Source organism: Leucopleurus acutus (genome assembly GCF_964270905.1).
Source record: "Leucopleurus acutus genome assembly, chromosome: 15".
NCBI classification, from domain to species: domain Eukaryota; kingdom Metazoa; phylum Chordata; class Mammalia; order Artiodactyla; family Delphinidae; genus Leucopleurus; species Leucopleurus acutus.
Genome location: NC_139157.1, coordinates 63,646,245 through 63,671,573, shown reverse-complemented (window position 1 = coordinate 63,671,573; position 25,329 = coordinate 63,646,245). Strand labels below are relative to the sequence as shown.

General features: G+C 33.8%; 1 protein-coding gene across 6 annotated transcripts in view; it reads right to left on the bottom strand.

Moving 5' to 3' along the window:
* The window catches only part of EPHA7 (EPH receptor A7), a gene marked incomplete at its 3' end in the record, with an annotated part of 163,884 nt that overhangs the window by 79,439 nt on the left and 59,116 nt on the right, over positions 1–25,329 (bottom strand). For all 6 annotated transcript variants that reach the window (XM_082855902.1, XM_082855903.1, XM_082855904.1 and 3 more), the window contains exon 5: positions 24,568–24,903. In XM_082855902.1, coding sequence (XP_082712028.1) covers positions 24,568–24,903 — 336 coding nt within the window. The remainder of the gene's footprint in view (positions 1–24,567; positions 24,904–25,329) is intronic.

Below are 25,329 nucleotides of genomic sequence, written 5' to 3'. Positions count from 1 at the left end.
TTTACCTTCTAAGCAGAAATAACTGAAATTTTTAATAGCCAATTATCAGCAGTTTTTATTTCAGACAAAAAGTTTGAAAGGTTTTATCAATTAACGTCCAAGCCAGACCATAAGCAATATTAACACATATATGAAATTAAATTGCCATTTTTAGACACACTAACACAGCAACAGCATTTGGTCCAAGAGCTCTTCCAAGAATTTTCCTCCACACCTGATAGAGAATGTGAGTGCTATACCATGAACTATGAATCCTGATATATTTGATTTTTCAAGTACTTTTCCAATATAGTTGTTCTCTGTAGAATTGAAAATAAGGGGACATTTCCCAAAGCATACATTCCATACCTTAGAAAGCATGACTGAGGTTAAATAAATTTAGGATTTCTTGGATTTTCTCAAATATTTTTTGTCATTTTCTCAAGAACTTTTGATAATGTCATATATAAAATAATCTTGCTTTATATATTGTTTACTTCATACAATAGTAATGTGGCAGAACTAGAAAGTAAAACCATGTCTCTCTTGCTTGAGGGCTCCATCTTTTTTCTACTATGCTCAACAGCTGAAGTGAAATCAAAAACAAAGACCTAGTCTTGGAGTAGAAGATACTGAACAATGATATTGTTGAATTAAATCATTAGCAATGTAAACTCTCACCCAAAGTATAACCAGATCCATCATTTTACACCAGTCAAAATAAAAACTACATTTTTGGTGGAGTGGAGAAAAATGTCACAATCAGTGGGATAAGGGGAGGAGATGGCTAAGGGAAGCTTGGAATAGTCCTTGTATACAATGGTAAACACAGTAATTAAATTTTTCCAAATAATGCCAAAAGTGGTAATCATGGATAAACTGTTTATCCAAGGCAATCAACAGCATTTTCTTCAAAGCACCCCCCGCCAAAATATTATTCCCTCTCTTCCTTGTTAGCTTGGGCATTAGGTGTCAAGCATTTATTGACTTACCCTGGAACTGATCTTAGGACTTTTCTTTATGGAGAACACACACACTTAACTACAATATTGAGGATTTCTTAAATGGCTTTACAGTAGAAGATTTGTCTGATCATATTCACATTTAAGAGTGATCAAACATTTCAATAAGCCATGGCTATTTGAAGAGAAGTTTGCAATGTTGAAATATAAACTAGCAACATGGTAATGTGGTAAAACTATAAGATTTTAGGTATAACTTTTGGCAAAGAATGTATAAATCAGAATACTATAAATAAGGAATATCACTGTACTTTAGGAGAAGCAGTAAACAGAGATGGCCTTAAAAAGAGTTTCTCCTCCAGTTTCATTTCTCATATAGTAACACCACTATAATAAAACCATGTTTTCTAAGGTTTCCATTGATATCCTTCTAGCTAAATCCAAATGTCTTTCTCAGTTTTCTCCACCCATAAACCCTTTCCAAATTCTGCAACTCTTGAATACATGCCTTCCTGAAATATGAGTTACATCTTTATCCAAAAAAAAATATATAAAGGGCATGCTCTGGAGCTCCCTCAAATCAAATACAGACATAGGTCTCTTTTTTTTCTTTTAGAACTTACTTCAAGAAAGAGATTCCTTCTAGAATGCACACTAGATTTGTTTATGTACGCACATAAACTTTTTCAAAGAAACGATCACAAAGTTAAAGAAATAATTTATATAACTGAGGACAAATAATTTTTTCATTTGAAATATACAAACAATTGAGGCAACAGTGCTTTTTCACCTAATAAATTTCTCAATGTTATTTGTGTATATGTGACAAATATCAACAACTCTTTATACATTGTTTAGTTTATCAATTATTTCTTCAGTGGTATGTATTTTTCACTTTTCAGCTGCTAGTGTAAACCACTATGTATTTCTGTCTGTCCCAAAGTATCCACAAGCCACTACTGAATGAAAAGGAGTCCATTATATCAACTCTGCCTTAAGGGGAACACAGACAACTCTAAGTCACATTTACTCACATAGTTCAATTCAATAGAAATAATGTATTAAAATCTAATTAATTAGCAGTATCTATTTTAATATATAAATAAAATAGAAAAATATATTTTATTAGTGAAATAGCAAGGGAAATTAAGAGGTACAAACTTCCAGTTACAAAATAAATGAGTCACAGGAATGAAATGTACAGTGTGGGGAAAACAGTTAATAATGATGTGGTATCTTTGTATGGTGATGAAGGTTGTCCAATGGTACAAACTTCTGGTTACAAGGTAAATAAGTACTAGGGAGGTAATGTACAACATGATAAATATAATTAACACAGCTGTATGTTATATATGACAGTTGTAAAGAGAGGAAATCTTAAGAGCTCTTCACACGGAAAAACTGTTTTCTTTTTCTTTTGAATATATATGAGGTGATGAATGTTCACTAAACTGACTGTGGCAATCATTTCATGATGTTTATAAGTCAAATCATTAAGCTGCTGTACACCTTAAACTTATACAGTGCTGTATGTCAATTATATCTCAATAAAACTGGAAGAAAGTAAATCTACTTTCTCAAGAAGTACGTATTTTGCACTTAACTATGCACCTTACATTTTTAGGTGTGTGACCACAGAAAACATGTTGAATAAGAGCACCTGTTTAAGAATATTCTCACAGAACTGTATTCACAGAATGTTTACAATGAAGCTCCATGGACCTGGGGGGGGGCGCTGAGGAGTGGAACTGAATCAAGCAAAAAATTAAAAGAAACGAATAAAAAGCCTTTTTGGAAGATTAATAAATGAATAACGGTGTTCATAAAATATATACAACAACAGATATTTTAACTCTTTTTACTTTCATTGGCAAGTTTCACTTCTGCTAACTGGCTCTGACTATGAAGAGAACATACTATAAACAACGAACAGTTATTTATAGAGTGTGAGCTTTGTATATTTGTAATCTTTAATCTGATATGAACTTTTATAAACATTGCAAATTCCATTTCTTTCTTTGCTAAGTGGCTTATATTTTTATTATATGCAGTGTTTACACAGGAACTCAATTATAACTTTAATGAAGTTAAATTTCTGTGCTACATTATAATATTCTTGTTCATGGCAGAAGTAAGCAAGTTCATATAAACATTAATATTGGTTATGTGCACATCCTATTAATACACCTGAAGGCAAAAGCCACAGATGTTTTAGAAATATGCCTTAAATTTTCAATACAGTTAAGTAGAAAATATTATTCACGATGTTTTTGAATTTCAAATTTTCAAAGAAACTGATGTGATGAACAATGTGGTCTAGCAAAGAGTTAAAGCAATCAAATTGTGTAAAGTTTTAATTTAAACATGAAAAATGCTGGTTCAAAATTATCAAAATAATAGAAACTAATTTTATATTTCTACTTACATTAATTTGGTATTTCTAGAGATAATTCTCTAACCTGCATATACAACACGTACAATTTGAAATACTTTCCATTACTAGAGAGCAAACTTAACATATAACGTTGGAAAAATGTCCAAAGAAGTACGTTAAATGTTACCATGGCTGATACACTGGGTAGAAATCTACATTCTTGTGGGTTTTCCATACATGATAACTGGGGTATTCTGAATCAAATCCAAAATATTAAGGTTAAAAATGTGATGCAAATCCGTTTTATCCCCTGAATTCCATGAATATAATTGCATGTTATACTTTTACACTTAATCCAAAAGTGGTATAGATTTGTGATGTGTAGACTGTATTTAGAAATATTCCAGTTTGCGTATGCATCACATGTTTATTAGGATGGACTTTTTCTCCAGAAATAAGACAACACAACTACAAAAATCAAGAACAGGAAGAAGTAATATAACCTAGGAGATAAGCAGATGGGCCACAGTCTGACCTCACTGGTCAGCTCACCCAGACACTTATCACCCGGGGCAATTTGCTTAACTTTCCCCAGCATTCTTAATAATAACATATTCCTCACAAAACTAGGGAGTCAGTAAAATGTTAGTAGGCAGGACTGAATCACTAACTACTTTTTAGTCTTACTTTTTCCGTTTCTTAAAATATAAGGGGGTACTCAAGTAATATAAAAATTCTCTCTACTTCTGTTTTTAGTATTAGAACGAAATGAGACTTTTCATCCAATGTAAAGTGTAATCATCTACATGTGTGATATATTATCTGTCTAGGATTGTAATATAAGCTTTTTGGCCTGACCAAACCTGGGACATGAATTCTATTTAAAATTTTACAATTTCATTGGTATTTACATTATAATTCCAAAGGATTAGTTAAAGCTCTGGCTGTCATTAGGGACATAAGGAATTACTTAAACAAAAAGCAGTGAAATAATTGTAATTAAAAAAGCACCTGTGCTTTGTGAAGGAGACCACCAGAAAAGATACAGAGTACGAAGATAAAGAAAGGGGCAAAAGGCAAAAAACCTATTGGACCCATAAGTTAACCCATAATTTAGTGACATTATGATAATCATCCACAGTTTTTGTTTTTTAATTTTAAATCCCATGTTATCTATAAGAAGTAAAATGGAGACCTGGAACTTAGTTATAGTTTCTGAATTCTTATAACAGTAATTTCTTACTGAAATACGAATCACTGTAAATTATATCATTTTCCTTTGTATTTGGTGAAAACTTAAACAGAGGGAAAGAAGTTATTTAGCTATTTAATAAAGAACTCCCTTATTCATCTCTTGATAGTCTACAGAGTTGGTAGGATAGAGATCCAAACATTCATACAGGATATGAGAGATGTATGATGCAGCTTTATCTCTAGAAAAGAGGCACAGGTATTATCCTTGTTACACAATATAAATTGGATAAGGTCTACTTGTAATTTATACATTTTTAAAAGCACACTTAAAATAGTATCATAAAAGGGAAAAAACTTAAAAAGTTTATGTAGAGTACTGAGTACCAAAACTTTCAAGCCTTTCAACTACTATAAGGCTTTTTAACACAAGAGAGAAAAATAACGTATAACCATTGTGTAACTTCATTTACAACATTGCTCTTGTCTTAAGATGGCTCAGAGGAATATTCCTTGTACTCTCTTCAATGACTTTAGCATCAGTAAACCGCGCAAGTGCAAAACATACATAAAGTTTCAGATTCTACTCACATGCTGTTTATTACAAACTGTTTTGATATAGTGAGCCCACCACTTTGAAAGCCTAATGGGGAGTCAAATGTACAGGTGTACAACGCCTTTTACACCTTCTAAGAACAGGAGAAGCAGTTTTCCCCATGACCAGCTCCAACAGCAGCTACCCCTCAAGCAGCCAAGAGTACTCTCTCTTGCTTTGTTTGCATGGCATCCTTCTTCCAATTTAACAATTTTACCGTAAATTGGGATGGTGTTTAGAGTGATATAAATTGGATCTCCTTTATTAAACACTATAGAAAAGGAAGAAAAAAAAACAAAGACGCTTATATCAGCTAACTTGTTCCTTTTGTTCGGCATCCTTAGGGATGGGGGCTAGAAGTGGTTAAGAAAAAGGCATGAGTGAAGTTTAAAGGAGTAATTAAAAGTGACTGATGGTGTGGTTTTGCTGTATTTGGCTGAAGGCACATTAACTACAGTGAGAATCTTCACAGAAAAGTACCTTAAACAATAGAAGAGTGTACTTCTGCTTTGTTTTCAACTCTACAAAAACCTCACTTTTCTCCCATGGGAGACTGACCCAGAACACTAGAGAAAGATCCTCAAGGATAAGATTGCTCAATAATGTCAAAGACTACCTGTGATCAAAAGCAAGCTTCCAGTGACCACACACCATTTCTAAAAGGTCAGAATCACAAGATCTTGTAGTAAGTGAATGTATTTACACACTGGTTGAATAAGACTGTAATAAAAGACTCTATTTTTATTCTTTGGAATACAGATTAGAAATGAGACCTACTTTTCTGTGGGTAGTTCTCTGACCAAGTCTACCCTTAGAAAAAGCTACTTTTACAAATATAAAATCAGTCCAGACTTAGTGCTGCTTTTTATTGAAGAGAATTTTGAAGCACCCAAAGGAAAGAAAATCCTGTTTTCAAAAGGTCTCAAACACCTAGTTTTAAAAACCACTCATGCAGATTTGTATAAATGCATTCAGTCAATAATTGAGAAATTTCTCTCATAGAAAGCTAGCAGGAAAAGAAAATATTCCAAAAATTTTCCATATCAAACAGGACAGTATCAGAGACAAATCTGTTGTTATTCTCACCACTGATCTCATACCTGCAGCTCTCAGGTCAGATGTACCTAAGAAAGAGAAGTAAATATCACAGGATGGAAAAGCAGCAGCGTACTGGAGGCAAAGAAATGAATTCTCAGGGAACAACCTGTGCTTTGTTTACCATTTATACGACTCTTGTGACACTGGAATAGTGGTTTCATATTGTAGCATGTTTATTTTCTGTACCTAGTTGCTGCTCGCCACCAAATCAAACAGGAAGGTAGGAAAGGCAGAAAGGAGAGAGAAAAGGTGAGGGGGGGAGGAGGGAGGGAGGAAGGAAAGAAAAGAAAAGAAAAGAAAAGAGAAAGAGATGACATGTCAAACAGTATAAAACTCCAGGACAGGAGGCCCAAGAATATTGTCATGTTGCCAAAAGTCCCCATCAACAGCCCCTGGGGGTAGAAATGTAAAAGGCAGATGAGGACTTTCTGAGGTAAAGGTCAGTCTGGAACAGCTGTCATATATTATTCCATCCAAAACTAGAATGCATGTGCAAAGTCATGCTCTCCTCCCTCTTTCTTTTTTTACATCTTTTGGCTTCCTAATTCCTGCATTTTTTCCCCCAATCATTTGAAGTAATCTAAGCAGGGTGTGTGTGCAAGAATGTGTATTCGGTGGCTCATGTTTTAGCCAACAGAAGAAAAAACCACTGGAAAGGTAGGAACCAATCAAATATACCAAACAAGAGAACAGTTTCCAGGTACTAAGTAAGCTTGTACGGAGTTACAAAATGGAATACTCTGCTTGTGATCCTATACCATATCTGAACCACTGAAATTCAACTTTCTCTCTAAACCGTTATTTCAATAAACCATATTTCTCCTACTCCCAGTTTGCCATAAATGGGCTTAACTTACAAATATAGATGTTCCCAGGTATTTAAGATTTCTTCAAAGCTTTCAGCTATATCTGGATATTAAATAATAATCAAAACAAAAATAGGTCATTTTAATTCTCTTATTATTTAATGAGATGGATACTAGGATATCTTTTAAAAGCAGAACTAAAGATTATTGATCTTTAGAATACTTCCAATTTGTTTCTATAGAATCATTTTCTTCTAGATTTATATTATCGTACCCTCAAAATACAATATAGATTGAGCCTAAAAGTGGAAGATCCCTATATTCTGATGGAGTAGTAAAGAAAATTGTATATAGCTATAATATCTCCATATATCTAGAAAATTAAACTTTATGTTAAATTAAATCCTAAAAAATATTAAATTTTAACATTGATACTGAGCATCATTTTCTAAAAGTAAAATAATATGAAAACTGGCACTAAAAATAGGTTTTTAATTTATTGTGGGATAGGGTCTTAAGAATTCAAAGTTCATTTTATGAAATCGATTATATCTAATACACCTGTTATTAATTCCTGGAATTCTCTGAATTATGATGGTTTTACCCAGAAATAGGTTTTTAGAAATGCCTTTACTTTCATAGGCCTGGTTATTGAGAAGACTACATATTGGGAGAATGAGGTCAATATTAATTTTTGCTATAATCAGTATTATTTTGCTAATTTTTCCAAGACAGTGCTTTTGCTACAGTCAAATTTATAGCACAGCTGTTCAAATTTCCATTCTAGTATATCAATACCACCAAATGACAACTGCAAAGTGTTTTGATTTTATAAAACTTTTTCATGTATTGCTTTCTGTCATACCTACTTAACTAGTAAGATATAGAGATTGCATTAATTGCCCAAGGTCAAAAAACAACTTGTATAGCATGGATTCAAACACTGATTCCAAATCCAGCATTCTAAGTCAAACTTATCTAATGTGTCTTTTAAGTCTATCTATCTCTCCATGCACTATTATGTAGAAACTGATTTTATTTTGATATATTTATGGGCTCTGTAAACAGCCTAAGCAATAAATATTTTTGGCAAGTCAATACACTGAAAAAGATCAACATCAAAGAATATATGGAAGAAAAGCAAAATAACTCTGATAGAATGTTTCTAGTTAACAAACCATTCCTAAATTCTAAACTAGATTCTACTGATCTACTATATGATGCTATATAAGCAGTCTTTCTCATTTAAGTCTCAATTCCTTTATCTGTGAACATTAATTATACTTGTTATATTCCAATTCAAAATGATGTTACAGGGAACAATAACAATTACTGAAAAATACAAACCGTCATGAATCAGAAATGTCAAAAAGAAGCTAAATGTAGGGACAGATGTTGAAAAGTCATAAGCTCCTTGTTTGGCTATTAACATTTAAGAGGAAGTATAACTAAGAGATACTATATATCTAATGATCAGGGGCATATATGTTAATAGTGTATTCATAAAGGAAATAATTCCTTTCAAAATGTCTAATATGAATTCATACATATTCATACAACATGGTATGTATATATCTGGATGTGCATGTGTGTATATATACAGATGTGTGTGCACACACACTTTACTGAGGAATTCACAATAGTGAACCATTCAGTAGCAAATATCCCTGGCCAAATTAAATTCTGAGTTAAGCTATCTTGTAGCTTGTAAGCAATAATTATGAACATATCTAGTCAAAATAGATTAAATTGAATTATTGCATCGCCATTCTAGAAATATTAGGAATGGTAAAACATTTCTATATATTCTTGCAATTAAACCACTGTGAAAAGAATAGAAGACTCATTTCTAAATGACAAGGGAAACTAATACTTGGATAAAAAAATACTATGTGATTCTTACAAACTTGTGTTAAATGCTTTTGGAATCCATAATATGTATCCCATTAAAATGTGTTGAACTATTTGTCTAAAAAACAAAGGGTCAAAAATTAAAGTTACATATTAAGAGATTTTTAAAAAACTAGTTAGACTTTTTTCTGTGTAGCATTTGGTTTGATGGCGGAATACTAATAAATTCAATCATAACCTATGGCCTTGTGGAGATACACGGCATGAATTTGTGAGAGGCGTCAGAGTAAGCGGCGGAGATGTACACGATTAACCATGCAAGGGTGATAGTAGAAGGTGGAGAAGTACTCATCCTTTTTTTTCAGTATCACCAGTCCATATTTTCCAAAATATCTTACTGTGTAAACATTATAGCCTATTTAGTCTACAAAAGATTGGACAGCCTTCTCTTCTACTAATCAGGCAATCTAAGGCTTAAAAAATTGACAGATATTAAGAGCACTTTCACAGGCAACTGATCTATTTACACTATATTTTAATTTGATTTTCAAGAAGCTCCCAGTGTTTTTTGAAATGTCTTCACAGTAGAGAAGTAAAAACTATATTCCTTATAAGCATAATTTCCAAATTAGAAAATCACAAAGCACACTGAAATTTCTGCACTAGATTTAAAACAACACTATAACAGAAAGGCAAGTTATATATTTCAGAATTATGGTACGTATGGGTGTAAGCTAACTTGGTAAGATCATTGAACTTTGGCATTAATTGGTATCAGTAATTCCTTAATGAAAATCATCAAAAGATAGGGAAAACATAAAAGGTGAGTTATTTGTTAATTCAGAACAAAGAAAACTTTTGAAAAGTATATGACTAGATATAAAGCAGGATAATTGTGATTCTAATTTTGATCTAACTATCTTTTAACTCTCAAATATTCACCTAAATTCATATAAATCTTAAATCCTGAACTAAAGGAACACGCTTAAGTGTAGGTGGTGAACTGTGGCAAATTTATATCAGCAGGTTGATACAGATGTTAGCTACAGTTAACAACTGAGCACAGCTCCCCACATACAAAATTACGTACAGATTGGCTGTACCTAAAAGTGAAGGCTTTCATGATTACAGTAATCTATAGGCCTCATTAAAGATGGAAGTGTACTTTTGATGTCAAATATAATTTAATCACAATATCTAAGAAAAAAAAAAAAACTTTCTGAGTCACGGTTCCAGGATTTGGAAGGCCCCAGATCTCTTTCAGGGTCTGCCTGGTTAAAATGACCCAAGACCCATTCAAGCACACATAATTCAAGAGGCCTGCCTGCCAGCAATAAAGGCCGAAATTGGATACTTGGTGAGATTAATTACCTAGATAGGGCTTGATAATGCAAGTCAAATGGGAATGTAATTAAAGTGCACCTTCCATGAAAATTATTCATTGCTGATGGATCAGGTGACAGATAAATCAAAAGGCATTTCAAAAAAGACTACAGGTTAACTTGAAGCAGGTCTTTCCTCTTTATAAAACTCTGTAATGCAGGTGTGGAATTCACTCTTGCTGGCCTATCCTCATCATGATACCATAAGACAAAAAGGTAGATTGTAATGCAACCTATTAGAAACAGAAGCCAACAGAAAAACTATTAGGATCATAGCTACAAACAAAAGGTCAGCTAGACTGGAACCAGTTGGCTGGCAGCTTTCAGAAGAGAATATCATCCTATGTTCATACTGTAATAGGGATGCAACCATAAAAGAACAAGTGATGAATTAATAAACTGACTAGCCCTCAGGGTGCAATTCTATAGATGAAAGACTTGCTGGGGTAATCAAACAGAGTTATAAATTAGATAAACTGAATGGCATAAGACGTATTTTACATCATCATTATATAAAGTCTTCCTGGATGTGTTGTTAATTCTTTACTGTCAATACATTTATTTACAATCTAAGAACAATTTAAAAACTGTTTTATAACAACATCAGGGTAATTTCAGTTACCTAGAGGGATATTACATCTAATTTCTATGTTGAGTTCTTTCAGGTATGTTTATTACACACCTAACAGAAGACAGATGAAGCAAAATGTCCAGTTAAATGATAGTTATTGGAAAATATGGTTTTACATGTTACTCATTTGTTTAATTAATGAACACATCTTGCTTTTACTGACCTGTATAAAGAAAACGGATAATAGTTTTCTTGTCTACAAAAACAAACTTAATGCTGAACAAGAAAACCATGTCATCTAGTAGACTGCATATGAAATTCACAAAAACAACCAATCACTGTCTCAGAAAAAATAAAAAACAGCATAAAAGTTGAAAGATTTTTGGTGTATGAAAATCTTTAAATAATAATGTAAATATTGATTTACTATTAAAAACCCACAAATAATTATGTAGCTTTCATAGGCAAAGACACAATAAGATTTTAGATATGTAAATTTGATACACAGGGCCTGTTTTTGTTTGAAGTGCTATAGGTGAACATATAAAAATACATCTGTCAGAGAATTATCTGTTTATAGCTCTCCATTCCTAAAGGTTACTGATTAAAATTGAAGACAGGCATGGTAAACATCCAATGCATTTTATCAGGAGACACTGTTCTTTATGTTCCCTGCAGGTTCCAGTTAGTAACTTAATCCCAGCCAAACTATAAAGTAAACTGTTCATGATTTGTCAGATTAGCTGATGCTTGTCCAGAAAAATGGTCTGAAAAAAGAGTCACCAGGACACTATAATTAAGATCCATTCATCCATTTCATCCCTGGATTGAAGAAAATAATGAAACATCAAAGTAGTCAGACAGCAGTCTAAAGGAGGTCAGTTAGTATCTTTTCAAACATAACACCAGTATTTAATGCAGCAGGTGCATGAGAAGTGACTTACAAATCATAATAATTCCCAAGGTTTGGTGAAATAGCATCACGGCTTTCTGTTTGTTGTTTATGCAATTTTTAAAGATAAAGGAAATGTGACTCAAAATAAAAGGTGAAGGCTTAGTATTATCATACAGAAAAATAGCAAGAATAAAGTTTCCAAACTTTTAGGTAGTTCTACATTTTTATAGATGAACACATGATATGGAGCATAATTTAAAATGTCTGAGGAAAGCAAAGAAACTACGGAGAAAAAGAACTAAGAAAACAAAAAGCATAACATAAAATGTAACTATATCTATACCTATATATACTTTATTTTATATGAAGAAAATATATATTAGTATAATAATTAAGCAACATTTTATATTAAGAATGATAAATGCATAGTTTATCTTAACAGAATTAACATCTTTTCTCTTATGACCTCTATTTCTGAGATTATCGAGTTCTCAACAATGAAATTTATGTGAGGCCAAATCTGGGTTCTTAGTGATGTCAGGGATGTGTGAAAACAGGATGAGATGTCAAAACAAGGAGAAAACAAGGTTACAATAATGTATTAGAAAAGAACAAAGGCAGTCATTTTTTCAAACAAAATTCAGACTCATCATCTATCTTAGAGTCATTTTTTTTTTTTTTTTTGCGGTACATGGGCCTCTCACTGTTGTAGCCTCTCCCTCTGCGGAGCACAGGCTCCGGACACACAGGCTCAGCGGCCATGGCTCACAGGCCCAGCCGCTCCACGGTATGTGGGATCTTCCCGGACCGGGGCACGAACCCGTGTCCCCTGCATCGGCAGGCGGACTCTCAACCACTGCGCCACCAGGGAAACCCCTATCTTAGAGTCTTTACCAGTCTGATAAATGTTGTATGAAATCAGCATAAAAAGTAATTACATTTCAATTCAGCCAACACCGAGCACTTATGCCCCATATGTCATATTGTGAGGCTTTGTTTTGAACCATGACAAATATGATCATGACATTCTCTACCCCAAGTTGTCTATCAAAATTGTCTCATGGTTTGAAACTGTTAAATCCAATGGACTTTCTTCTGTCTCTATTCTATTGACCTCCTGTGACATTTGATTCTATGTTCAACTGACTCAGGAAATTTTCCTTCTTTGGTTACTGTGACAGCCCTCCTATCCAAATGGTCTGGGTACTCCTTTTTGATTTTTGTCATGTGCTTTGGATATTCTGCCAGTTCTCTCTCAAACTTTTAAATTCTAGCTCCACCTCCTCTTTCCCCCAAAAGGCTATTTATTAACTCGCCATCTATGATTATGATTCCCAAACCTATAACTTTTAAGTCTCACCAACATCCTAAAATCCATTCATTTAGGAATGTATATATGCTCATAAAATGTATGAAGTTAAAACATACATATAGTTATCATTGTCCATATACATGTCTGTAGATACATCAGATCACATGTAACAGCCTAATGTAACCGGAGCTAAGGGTGTTGTGTTTAAGAGTATTAGCAACGTTTGAATAAACTATACAATAGGCATATGGCTTAACCAGTATCCTCGCATTTGTTATCCTATAATACATGACTGCCATCATGAATGCTATGCTCAGTGTTCTTCATTTTTCTATATGCTGAGGTTATGATCAAATATTATTAAAATTTGGGACAATAATTATCTGATGTCAACATGCTGTGGATAATTAAGAACTGTGTGCGTTAAAGTTACGCTAATTGTTTTTCACGGATATTCTCTAGTCCTTGTGTCTTAAAATAAGGCAAGCGACCACAGGACTGCATGCACATCTCTGCCCCGTGCTTTGTCACAGAACATATATCATCCATTCTGCCTTCTCCCTGATTATTTTGTTAAGTTGCAGCAATTATCTCTCCCTTTGTGACTGACTCCTTTGTAAATGGAGTGCAGGAAATTTGGATAATTTTTCCGGGGTTTTTACTTCTTAATCCTTGTTTCCTGCTTACAATAGCATAAAGGGAACCAGAGTCATAAAACAGTTTGAACTGAAACAAGTAGCAATCAGGTTTTTGCAGTAGTAATTGACAGAGGTGAAAAGCAAGATCTTGATAGTGTTCTCTCCTTTACCCTATAACTTAGACCGGTTGGTTAAAACTGTTAATGATTCTCTTGGATCAATGTCTTTTCCTCGTAGCTCTAATTTACTGCATTGGCTGATTAGTACAGATGTTTTTGTGGATGGTTCTGCATCATTCCACCAGGTTGCTTGTCTGAATCAAATTTGCTTCAATTCATCACCAGCGAAGCAAGGAATAAAATAATCAACATTTACTCTCTCTTAACACTGGTACTGAAAACAGAGCTAAATGCTTGTCAATTTAAAAACTATCTCCTACCTGTCTCAAAGCTATGCCCGTCAGCTCATCCATGGCTTAAAATGATGTGTATAGTTGGGTGTAGCACAGTGTAGGAGATGGGACTGGGTGGAACCTATTTATGTACTTCAAATCCGTTTTTTTTTTAATTGAGGTATAATTGACATACAACATTATATCAGTTTCACTGAATGTTTATCATCAATATCATCATCATCATCACCACTACCAATTCACATTATATATACTCGTCTATACATGAATAATGTATGAAATTACCATCCACTGACTTTTCATTCTCTGAAATGCAGCTTATTGATTTCTTGCTCTTAAATGAAGTTTTTCTGAAACTGTGCCTGTCTTCATAATGCTATTCCTTTGGGACAATGGTTATGACAGTTTTCTCTATAAGAACTAAGCAAACAACTCACAGATCAAAACCTTCTTGTATTGTGGAACACCACCAAGTAAAGCAGGTAACCAGTTTTGGTCAACTAAGGATCAACCAAAAATCACTTCTTGATTCAATTCATATTGAAAATCTTTCACAAACGTGTTAGTTTGTATTCTTAGCAGAGTAATCTTACTATACTACATATATTTTGCTGTTTTATTATTTATGATTATGTAATACCTCCAGAAAAAGAGAATGGATTCAATATATATTGACCCAGGACTGTAACCTGAAAAAATTTTGCGTATTTTACATCAGTCCATACTGTTAACTTGTTTTTTGTATCTTTTGCTCCCTAAAAGTAAAGAGCAAGTGGTCTGGTTAGTCACATTTCAGTTAAAACAGATTTTCTATATCTCACTTGAACAAACTTCTTGACTTTAAAAGTAAAGTAGCTATTTCTTTATAAATAATATTCTAGTGGCTATATTTTCAATTATCTATAATCTCTACAAACTGACAGTAGCAAAATGAAGGATCTCCTATTAAGGACAAGGCATATATAATAAGAATTACTTTACATAATTCCATCATTATGGACTATTCCAGGATAATGATCCTAATGGGTAGTCATATTTTTTGAAGAGTCTCTTTAGAGGAAGCTTAAATTTAACAAGTTACAAATTTAAATATCCAAAACATAGAGTTATAAAATTTTTTTCACTAGAAAATCCTGAAACTGCAGTGACTTCTTAATCATGTAGAAATTGCTAGTTTAAAATTGCCAAGAATACGACAAACTTGCTCAAGCTTGAAATATTCAGGGACAAAACTCATAACTTATTTTGTATTGAATGTTCTGCTACCATCAGTGTAGCACCTTCTACAATTTATGAGATAACAAATTGGCTCTGGTTTAAAAAATAGAATGTTTTTTTTTTTTTTATTTTTTTATATTTTTGCGGTACGCGGGCCTCCCACTGCCGCGGCCTCTCCCGTTGCGGAGCACAGGCTCCGGACGCGCAGGCCCAGCGGCCATGGCTCACGGGCCCAGCCGCTCCGCGGCACGTGGAATCCTCCCGCACCGGGGCACGAACCCGCGTCCCCTGCATCGGCAGGCGGACTCCCAATCACTGCGCCACCAGGGAAGCCCAAAAAACAGAATGTTTTTAATGTCAAAAGCAAAATATTACTATTGGTCTTTCTGGAACTTACTAATGCATTGCACTAAATAAATTTAGTACTTTTTGATGGAGCAAAATCACAGAAATGCATAAAATGCCTACAACTCCCACTCCTTGACCTATTCACAAAAACGTGTTCATGCCTTAGCTGTCTTCATGCATATGGAAAATAAATACTTTCCTTCAAAATAATAGGATGGAACTAAACTATCTCAGGGATGAGTATTTGTATTATTCTACTCAGGCTTCTATAATAAGATACCATAGGTTTGGTATTTAAAAAAAAACAAATTAGTTTTCTCACAGTTCTGGAAGCTGAAAGTCCCAGATCAAGGTCCAGTAGGGTTCAGGTTCTAATGAGGCCTCTCTTTGTGGCTTGTAGATAGCCACCTTCTGGCTATGTACTCACTGACCTCTCCTCACTGCATGTGCATGGAGAGAGAGCCAGTTCTCTGGTGTCTTTTACTGTAAGGACACTAATCCTGTAGGATCAGGGCCCCAAACTTATGACCTCATTTAACCTTAACTACCTCATTTTAGTCCCTATCTTCAAATATAGTCACACTGAGGTTAAAGCTTCAACATAAAAATTTGGGGAAAGACAGTTCAGTCCACAGCAGTATTATAACTGAGTTATTGCACAAATCAACTCTTTCTTCCCACTTAAATATCATTACCCACAAAACAGCAATTTTGAGATCAAAGAGTTTGAGAAAAGATTAAGATATATTGAAATGAAAACACAAGAAACTCTTAAAACATACTAGATTTCTTTCAAACGTTAACAGAGTCTTTCCATTCAATAGTATGCAGATCAACTTGTCACCCTGACAACATAAGCATAGATAGTTCACTACAAATATTTATAAAATCAGAAAAGGGTGGATATGACAACTTACAAAGATACTGAGATTGGAGAACAAGAAGGAGGGATGAAGATGAAGGTGTGGGGTGAGAACACAGGTGCTTACAGGCATTTCCTTACATATATTTTAATCAAGAAAAATCATAGAACAGTGATGTGCTATAGTCTTAAGCAGTTACAAAACTACACAAAGGAAAAAGCTATTAAAATAAGCTATAAAAAGCTGGTGTCATGTGCTTAAAATAGTAGTCCAAAAAGAAAAAAATTAATTTGACCTTCTGCAGGTTTTCAAAATATGAAGAATTATAAAAGTTTTCAAAATTGAATGTGACTTGTATCTTAATATTTCATAATAAGATTAAGCTTTTTTTCTAAATCTCTACTTAAATACCAAGTTATGGATAAAAACTCAGTTTAAGATTTTAAGTATATCTATAGCTTTAAGAACAAATCACAAAATTTTTATACTTCAAATCATTATCTTATATATTCATTGCATAATTTAAATAAAATTATAATGCATTTGAATTTAACTAATCCTTTATGTATTAATCTTGATAATCTTAGAAAGTCTCTTTACATGACAATAAGCGATGAATTTATGAATTTAATTCAACAAGTTTACTAAGCATGTACCCTGGGCCTAATATGTTACAGAGGCTAGAGAATAAGACCAAAGATGCCACTGTTTCTTTACACTGTGAATTCTAACAGAGAAGACAAACATTTCACACATAATATGTGAAAAATATTATAAGGAAATGCATGAGTTACTTACTGTAAGATCAGATTACAAAAAGACATAATTTTCTCCCAAATTTTCATTTTGAATTTGGGATGTGAAGATACTGTGTAGGCATATGGGTCTTTACATGTAAAGTGATCAGCACATACTAAATAGTCAACAAGTAGTCACTAATACTTGTTATCAGTACTTATATCACACGGTTGCATTTCCTATAATGAAAATTTTATTAAAATAGTATCCCAAAAAATATTTTATATATATATTTTATTTACTGATCACTGAAGAAAAACTGTAAATGGATCTACATGTATATTTTTAAATTAGTGGTGTCACAAAAATATTTTATAAAGAATTAAATTTCAGTAACATAGTCTAAAGCTCCTACTTGCAAAGCAAAGCATAAAATTTCTAAAATGTCATGCCCTCTGGTATAAATTAGCATGACTGAATTCTGCTATGCCATTCAGATACATCAGATTTATAAAATAACTAGAAACAGAAATGCATTTTTGAATGGTTTACTGTTAAAGGAATCACATTCAGTTGATTTTTCTGCTGCAGACTGCGTAAGTGTGTGTATGTATGTATGCATGTTTTAATAACATTGACACTATTTCCACACATTTTTTGTCATTGTTGGGTTTTTTTGCATTTATATCTTGTTTCACCTTATGGCAATAGCTGCTTTTAATATTACTCAGTAAATGCTCTCAAACAAGAAAATATTATTTTCTTAACATTATGTTCCCTTAAAAAATTAAGAAATCTCAAAATATATAAACTTAAATGGAATTAATTGGTTTTTCTTAAAGGACACATAATTTGATGGCCTACTATTTAAAATCATTGAAAAGAGATGATCTGAGTTAACTTATGAGAAAAATCATCACAGTTGAATCACATTAATAAATGTGAGTGAAGATATTGCAGACAAATACAGGAAATGACTTTTGGTATTGTCTCTTTTTTTGTAGAATTTTGCTTATGTATAATGTTATATCATATAACTCTATGATTATATTTCATTTGGAACATTATGTAAACATCATAAATCTAAGTAAAGGGAATACTGAAAGCCAATCTTAATTTTGACAGAGAAATAAGATTTGAAATATGATTTCAAATATGATTTGAAAACATAAGGGAAATTAGTCCATTAAGATATGAAGGGATGTTTCTGAAGTTTCTTAAAGAAGGGTAATAAAATCATAGCCAGGAGGCAAATACTATAGTTACCAATGCTCCCTCTCAGAGATTATATGTGTTATTAATATCCTCGGGAAACAAAACTTCTTAGGAGGTCCCCTTTTCATTGAAGAGTAATTTATGACCAGACCATTAAATCAATCTGCAAATTCCCATGTAAAGGACTGTAGAGCTAAATTCTTTAAGATAGCAGTCCATGAGAAGATTATAGAGCATAATAATTCTGAGGTAAGGGGTATACTTGCTTACAATAATTTGGGTCGCCACTTTATAATTTACCATGTGACACTGGTAAGTTTAAGCTTCAACTTTTTACCTGTAAATGGTATTAATACTTGTTTTACCAACTTTATAAATTTACTTCAAATTTTAATGATATAATATGTATATAAGTGCTGTATAAACCATTCACCCATATACAACAAAATTGATGATGAGAAAAAGAAAATAGTTCTTTTTGAGAGAGATTCTATATGATAGCTTTGTAGAGACATTAAGAAATTTTGCCTCAAAATGGCAACTTTGCTGATGCTTTCTCATATTTTCAGAAGATGTTTTCTACATATCTGTTTTCCAGAGGAATCAAGGCTAAGCAGGAGAATTTTTTTTAAAACAAACTGCTATATGGAATACATCAAATGTTCTGTGGAAGATACACAAAAGTTTAAGATGTAAACCAGGGTCAGTTATGTAACTTTTCTGTTCAAAAACATCCAGTTCCCACTATCTCCTCCCTCCATTAGAAAGTTCTTCTTTCCTAAAAGTAAACTTTCCCATTAGTTCTTCCCACAAATCTTTATTTATCCAGTTGCTACCACTTTTTCTCTAAACACACTCTGAACTTTGCCCCTTGTATCCTTTGGCATGATTTAACTCTATGTAATGGATGTTATGATGGACGGTCCCCATTACCCTTGGTGAAGGAATGAAGAACATATTTGCTAGCTGCTGAGATAGCTGCGCAAAAGCAAACCTCAGTTCCCTGCTGCCCTTTAGAATTTCCTTGTCTGAAAAATGACACCTTCCTAGAGGAGCCTGCTAGAGGAGTCTGCAGCCAGTGTCTGTACGACAAAGAGGTAAAAAAGCCTGCCACTATCTCTTCAACTTGGGACAATCTGAAGGTCCCTTATGGGTGGAGAGCTTGTCATGGAGCTGGCAGAGAATCCCAATGAGACTGCATTATTGCTCAATTTCCCTTCTGCTCAGTCCTGCTCCTTTCCTTTCTCTTCAGATGGTGCTGATGCCAAGTACATGCCCTAACACAACTCCTGCAAGGAATCTGCATCAAAGTGTCTGCTTTCTAGGGAGCCCAATTTGGAAAATCACATCCTTAATTCCTTCCCAGTGCTTTCTACAGCATTGTAAGTCATGGATCCCCTCAAAAATGATAGTATCTGTACACATATTACTCAGCTATCAATAATTTGCAGTCAGCCCTGCATTGTGCAATGTATAGTTTGTACTGTATTATGATTGTCCATTTAATTATGGACATAAGATGGGCTCTTAGAGGTCTTCTGTCCCAGACCTCTCTGTTATTTAGGAGGACTACATGAGTCCACAGACATTAAGTGACTCAACTTGACACACTTTCCGTGTACCTGGTACATTTAAAAAGTACCAAAACTGTATTGTGTTCAATCACTTGTAACCCTTATCATTACTTCTATTATTATCATTGTTGTAGTACAATAACACACTTACAAAAACAAAAACACTTTGTTTTTATTCTAACAAGTATAACAGGTATTAAGCTAAAAGCTCAGTTTTTTTTTTCCACAATATGAGGAGTCAAGTAACATGATCCTATTTCAGGAGAAAATTCAAGTTAAAGAGGTGAAATAATTTGTCTAACACGAAGCTATCATGTCATCAAATATCAAATCCTATGCCTTTTCCATTCACGTCTGAGTGTTTTCACTCCCGTAAAATCATTTAACTTTTCTTGTGTGTGACTAGTTTCCTTACTGGAATTAATTACACGACATTAGGAACAGAGAAAGAACTGTGTTAGACGGTAAAGACAAAAACATAACATGATTACTGACCTGAAGAATAATGACTAAGTCTTTTAAGTCTGTTTGTGGGAAAGATCACATATTATAATTTTATGTTATGTTTTCTAAAAAAGTTAAAAATTATCTAGTTGTCTAAATGATCCCCCAGTGAATGAAGGTATTACAGACAGAGACAGTAATTTTAGGGTGACCCGTTTTTACTAACTTTTCTGCAGCCCATTTTGGTGTGTTAATGCACTTGATCTGTGGAAGGAATGCAGTGGCAATGATTATGTTTTCATGGGACAGGTCCGCCTGAGGGCCTAGAGTATGACTTACTTGTCCTCCTTCTGGCAAAACCATATCCATTCTAAAGTTCTAGATTGATTGGCATCTTTTCTGTGAGGACTCCGCTTTTTTCCACAGATGGAATGAATCATTCCTTCTTTGGGGTTCTGTATTTTGTTCCTAATTTTGTTCTATAGCATGCATCACATTATATTCAAGTGTCCTATCATTAGTTGTATAAATTAATATATATCTGCTATAGTAACAGCTCCTCATAAGGATAGGACCATTCTTTGCCTTCCTATCTTCAGCATCCTGCACAGTGCTTAACATATATTACTCAGTACAGTTGGCTGGGTTAATGTTTTGAAAAGTAGAATTTAAATAGTTACGTCTTCAGAACACTTGTGTAATTACCCGGAGCCTTCCACTGTAAGGAAGAATGAGGATCATAATGCCATAAATCAAATGCATGTGCTTTCCATCATATGTATGTGTGTATATATATATATATATATATATATATATATATATATATATATATATATATATATATATATTTAATATCTCCAATGTACCTAAGTTTGATCTGTGTGACTTCACCCTTAATAGGTCAATATCATTCCTAACAAAACAAAGACAAAAAGAATACATTCCAGCCAGCTTGTGTAGGTAATATGTTCCCGATAAGTAAATACGAAAACTATATAAATATGAATATCACGTATTAGGCTTCTCTATAAACATCTCATCTTAAAGCTAATTATTGGTTTAAATAAGAACCTCAGTCTTAAGATAACTTGTGACTAGATAAAAAAAATTAATTTCTCCCTCCTGCAATGTTATAACACATAATTGCCTCGATTATACACCCCACCCTGGACACATGGCAATAGGTAAAGATTTTAGTGTGTTTTGCCTTGACAGGTTCATAGTTACATAAAAAGAGGATTAATCAGCATTCATTACGCTACTCACTGCAGTAACATTTTTATGACAATAAAAAGTTTTTAAGTTTTCTCCAATATCTCATTTAACAGGATAATGCAGGAAGATAGATACCATCTTATCTCCATCTTACTCATGTAGAACTTTTGCGGTCCACCCAACAGCACATACCTCATAAGTGGCAACAGGGGTTGGGGTACAGGTCCTTAAACACCAATAACCCTACTGCTACCCTGAGGAAAGGACAAGGGGGTCTTCAATGTACTTCCATTTCCACAAACACTGGTATGGGGGGGTCCTGAGCTCCAGACTCCAAACTTAATAGAAAAGGAACTACAAAGTACACACTACCTTTCAAACACTGCCTGATGATTTTCCATCCTTACTCTCTCTTCTTGCCCAGACACCTGCAGATTCTTTTTGTACTAGGCATCAGTGGATTGCTGATGAGCGATAACTGATAACTGACCAGAGATCCTTAAATTCATTATTGAAGTGACTGCAGCATAAACTAGGTGGGAGGTGATGCTGTTTGATTAACACAGAATGAGAATTTTAAGGATCATGGCAGGTTTCCACGGATAGTCATAAACATGGACAAAGTTTCAAATCATTCCCCCCTTAGAAAAAGCAAAAATATTGACGATGGGGTGGGGGGAATGGGTACAAATTTAACTGAACAACAGTCACTAACATATCCTAAATTTCCTCTGTTAAAAAATAAATTAAAACTTTAAAAATTACCACAGTTTGCTGCCTTATTAATGCTTTTCTTTTTGAAAGCAGAAAAAGCTGAGTGTAAATTCATGGGTTTTTAGTATTTGAGATGTAGTTGGGACCAGGCAATTGTGAATTAATATTTTAATATAAAAGTACAAACCTAGTTTGCTTTTTAACTTTATTGTATTTATTCTTTTAAAAATGTTAATAGCTTTACTGAGGTATCATTTTCACACCATAAAATTTACTCATTTTAAGCACACAATTCAATAATTTTTGGTATATTTACATAGTTGTGTAATCATAGCAATCTAATTTTTGTACATTTAAATCACCCCCCGCCAAAACCAAACAAACCTGGTTTGCTCTTAACCGGAAGAGAATCAAGGGGACAAAGCCATTTTACGTAACTACTATAAGATAGTTGATTCAGGAACTTATGGAATATCTATGACCTATTTAGGTTGTGTAGTATTAACCTGAACAATTAAACAATGGACATTTAAAGATGATGGAAACAGATCCCCAAAGTGGCCTACCTGGCAAACTCTATTTGCGGTATCAGTTCAGTATCTTTAGGTTGTATTAAAAAATAAATAAAAATATCCCTTCTTTTACTTCTTATCAGCAAGAATAAAGCAGTTATTCTAGCTCAGCAGACCTAAGAGTTTTTATTAATGGCTCCAAAGATAGCTCTAGTGTCATAATCATGAACCTAAAATGTTTCAAACCCACTCACTGTAACGTTACGATGACAAATTTCAATATAAAGCGAAACAAGTAAAAACACCTACTAACAACAGCATTATAAAAGAATAGCAAATGGTGTAAGGCTAAATAAAATGAATCAATCCAAATATCAGTCATGAGTTGCTTCCTTTTGTCCAGTTTTTGAAGATCTAAAAGTTTCTATGTGGTTTTACCTCCAGACTTCAGCTTTTACGTAAGAAATCGGATTTGCAATAGCCTTTTAAATAAACATCAAAATAAAACCTTTGGAATAGGAACCCACTAATCTGTTCAAAATGGTAAGCATGAGACTATATGCATAGGCTTCATTGTGCAGATATAATTTAAATAGGTAACATTTTATTAAAATTGGCATAGATATGAAGAATAGATTAGTCTATGTCCAGGAATTTGGGATAATATTGACTGTTGACAGCTAGCCAAAGATCAAGAAGACCTTGTTATAAGCTTATTACGATGCTTACACAACTCAGTACTCCAGTGCAGGTCCAATTTTATTAATGACGATGACATAGCACTTGGCTACTCTGACTACAGAGCATCACCCTTCAGCAGCAAGAACTTTCAAAAGCTTGAAAAAGCCCTCCATTTCTGGAACTTCCCCCAATAATAATATTTCTCTAAAGGTTTAGAAAGTCTCCAATTTTTGAAGCTTCCTTCCCAATTTATATTTTCCAAAACCTACTTACCACAGCAAAGAATGACCCAGCAGGGCATCTTAAATGCCAATAAGAAAATAAGCGAAAACTGCTTTTAGGCTAAGCTACCAGTTCATAATCATCATGATTATTATATTTCTTAATTCATTTATTTTGAAAGCCTCATGAGATCTCTCAAGTACTTATTCCAATACTATAGACATCCATATGATCAAAAATCTAGTGAGGAATGTAAAATTCCCTCATGCAAATTTTAAGGCAGACTTGCCATCTATTACAAATATAACATTTTATGTGGTAAAAAACTGGTTAACGCCATGTGAGACACTGAAGCCAACTCCTTCATTCCTAATTATCCTGTAGATTTTAATCATAAGCACGTAGCACACAAAAAGGTAAATAAAAAATGCAAGAAATATCCTACATCTTATTTTGTCCAATATTTTCCCTCTCCTCCCCTAGATCTTAATAGAGTTGGTCCTCTTAGAGCAGTCTTAATTGGTTTACAATTTATCCCCTTTTCTTTCTCCTGCCAGATCTCTGGAGGAGATGTTAATGAGTCTAGTAATGGTTTAACAGGCAACAGAAGAAATAGCAAAGAAAAGCTAAAGGTGTGAATAATCAACAAGCTGGAATAATCAAGTTCTGTAGAGCCAAGTTAACGAGATATTCAAGCGAGAGACCTCACTTATGTAGTCACATTTTTCACTCAGTCAAGACAAACACAAAAACATACCTGCTTGACCTGTGGTGACACTGACAGCCGCAAAGAGCCTCTGGGATCGACTTAAGTCAGAAACTCCATTTACAGCTTCAACTTCAAAAGTATAATTAGCGTGGGCCAGCAGGTCCATGACAGTGACGTAGTTATCCTCTAATCCAGTCTGCTGGGGCATGTAGCCAATGCTACTCCCACAGGGAACGCATTCGCCCTGCTCCCAGCTGCACCGCTTACACAGTATTCTGTAGGTCACATCGTTTCTTCCCCCATTGTCTGCAGGTGGACTCCATTCCAAGCTCACTGTGGTTTGGTTGATATTGAAAATGAGGTTCTGTGGGGCAGATGGAGGCCCTTTGGAAACCAAAAATAAGCAAATAAACAAAAATAGACAAAAAAACAAACAAAAATGAACTAAAGGATCCACGTGGGGCATTAAGCTAGTGGCTCAATCACCATACAGAAAACTACTTGAAATGCTCTCTTGCACATAAACATTTCATTACCTTTCCTAGAGAAACTGAATAAAAGCCTTCTTGAATTCACTTGGCAAGAGGCCTTATTTATTTTCTATTTAATATGTCAAAATGAAAACAGGATAACAACTGTCTTTGTCATTTTGCCACGGTCTTTAGCTATTTTTCTTCCAAGCTATTAAAAAAGAACAGTTAATGCACTTAAAAAAACAGTTGTGCGGTTGTTTAAAAATACTTTGCCTTTAACCGTATAACAGAGAATACATCCATTCATTCTTAATCTGCTCAAGAATGATTTATAGTA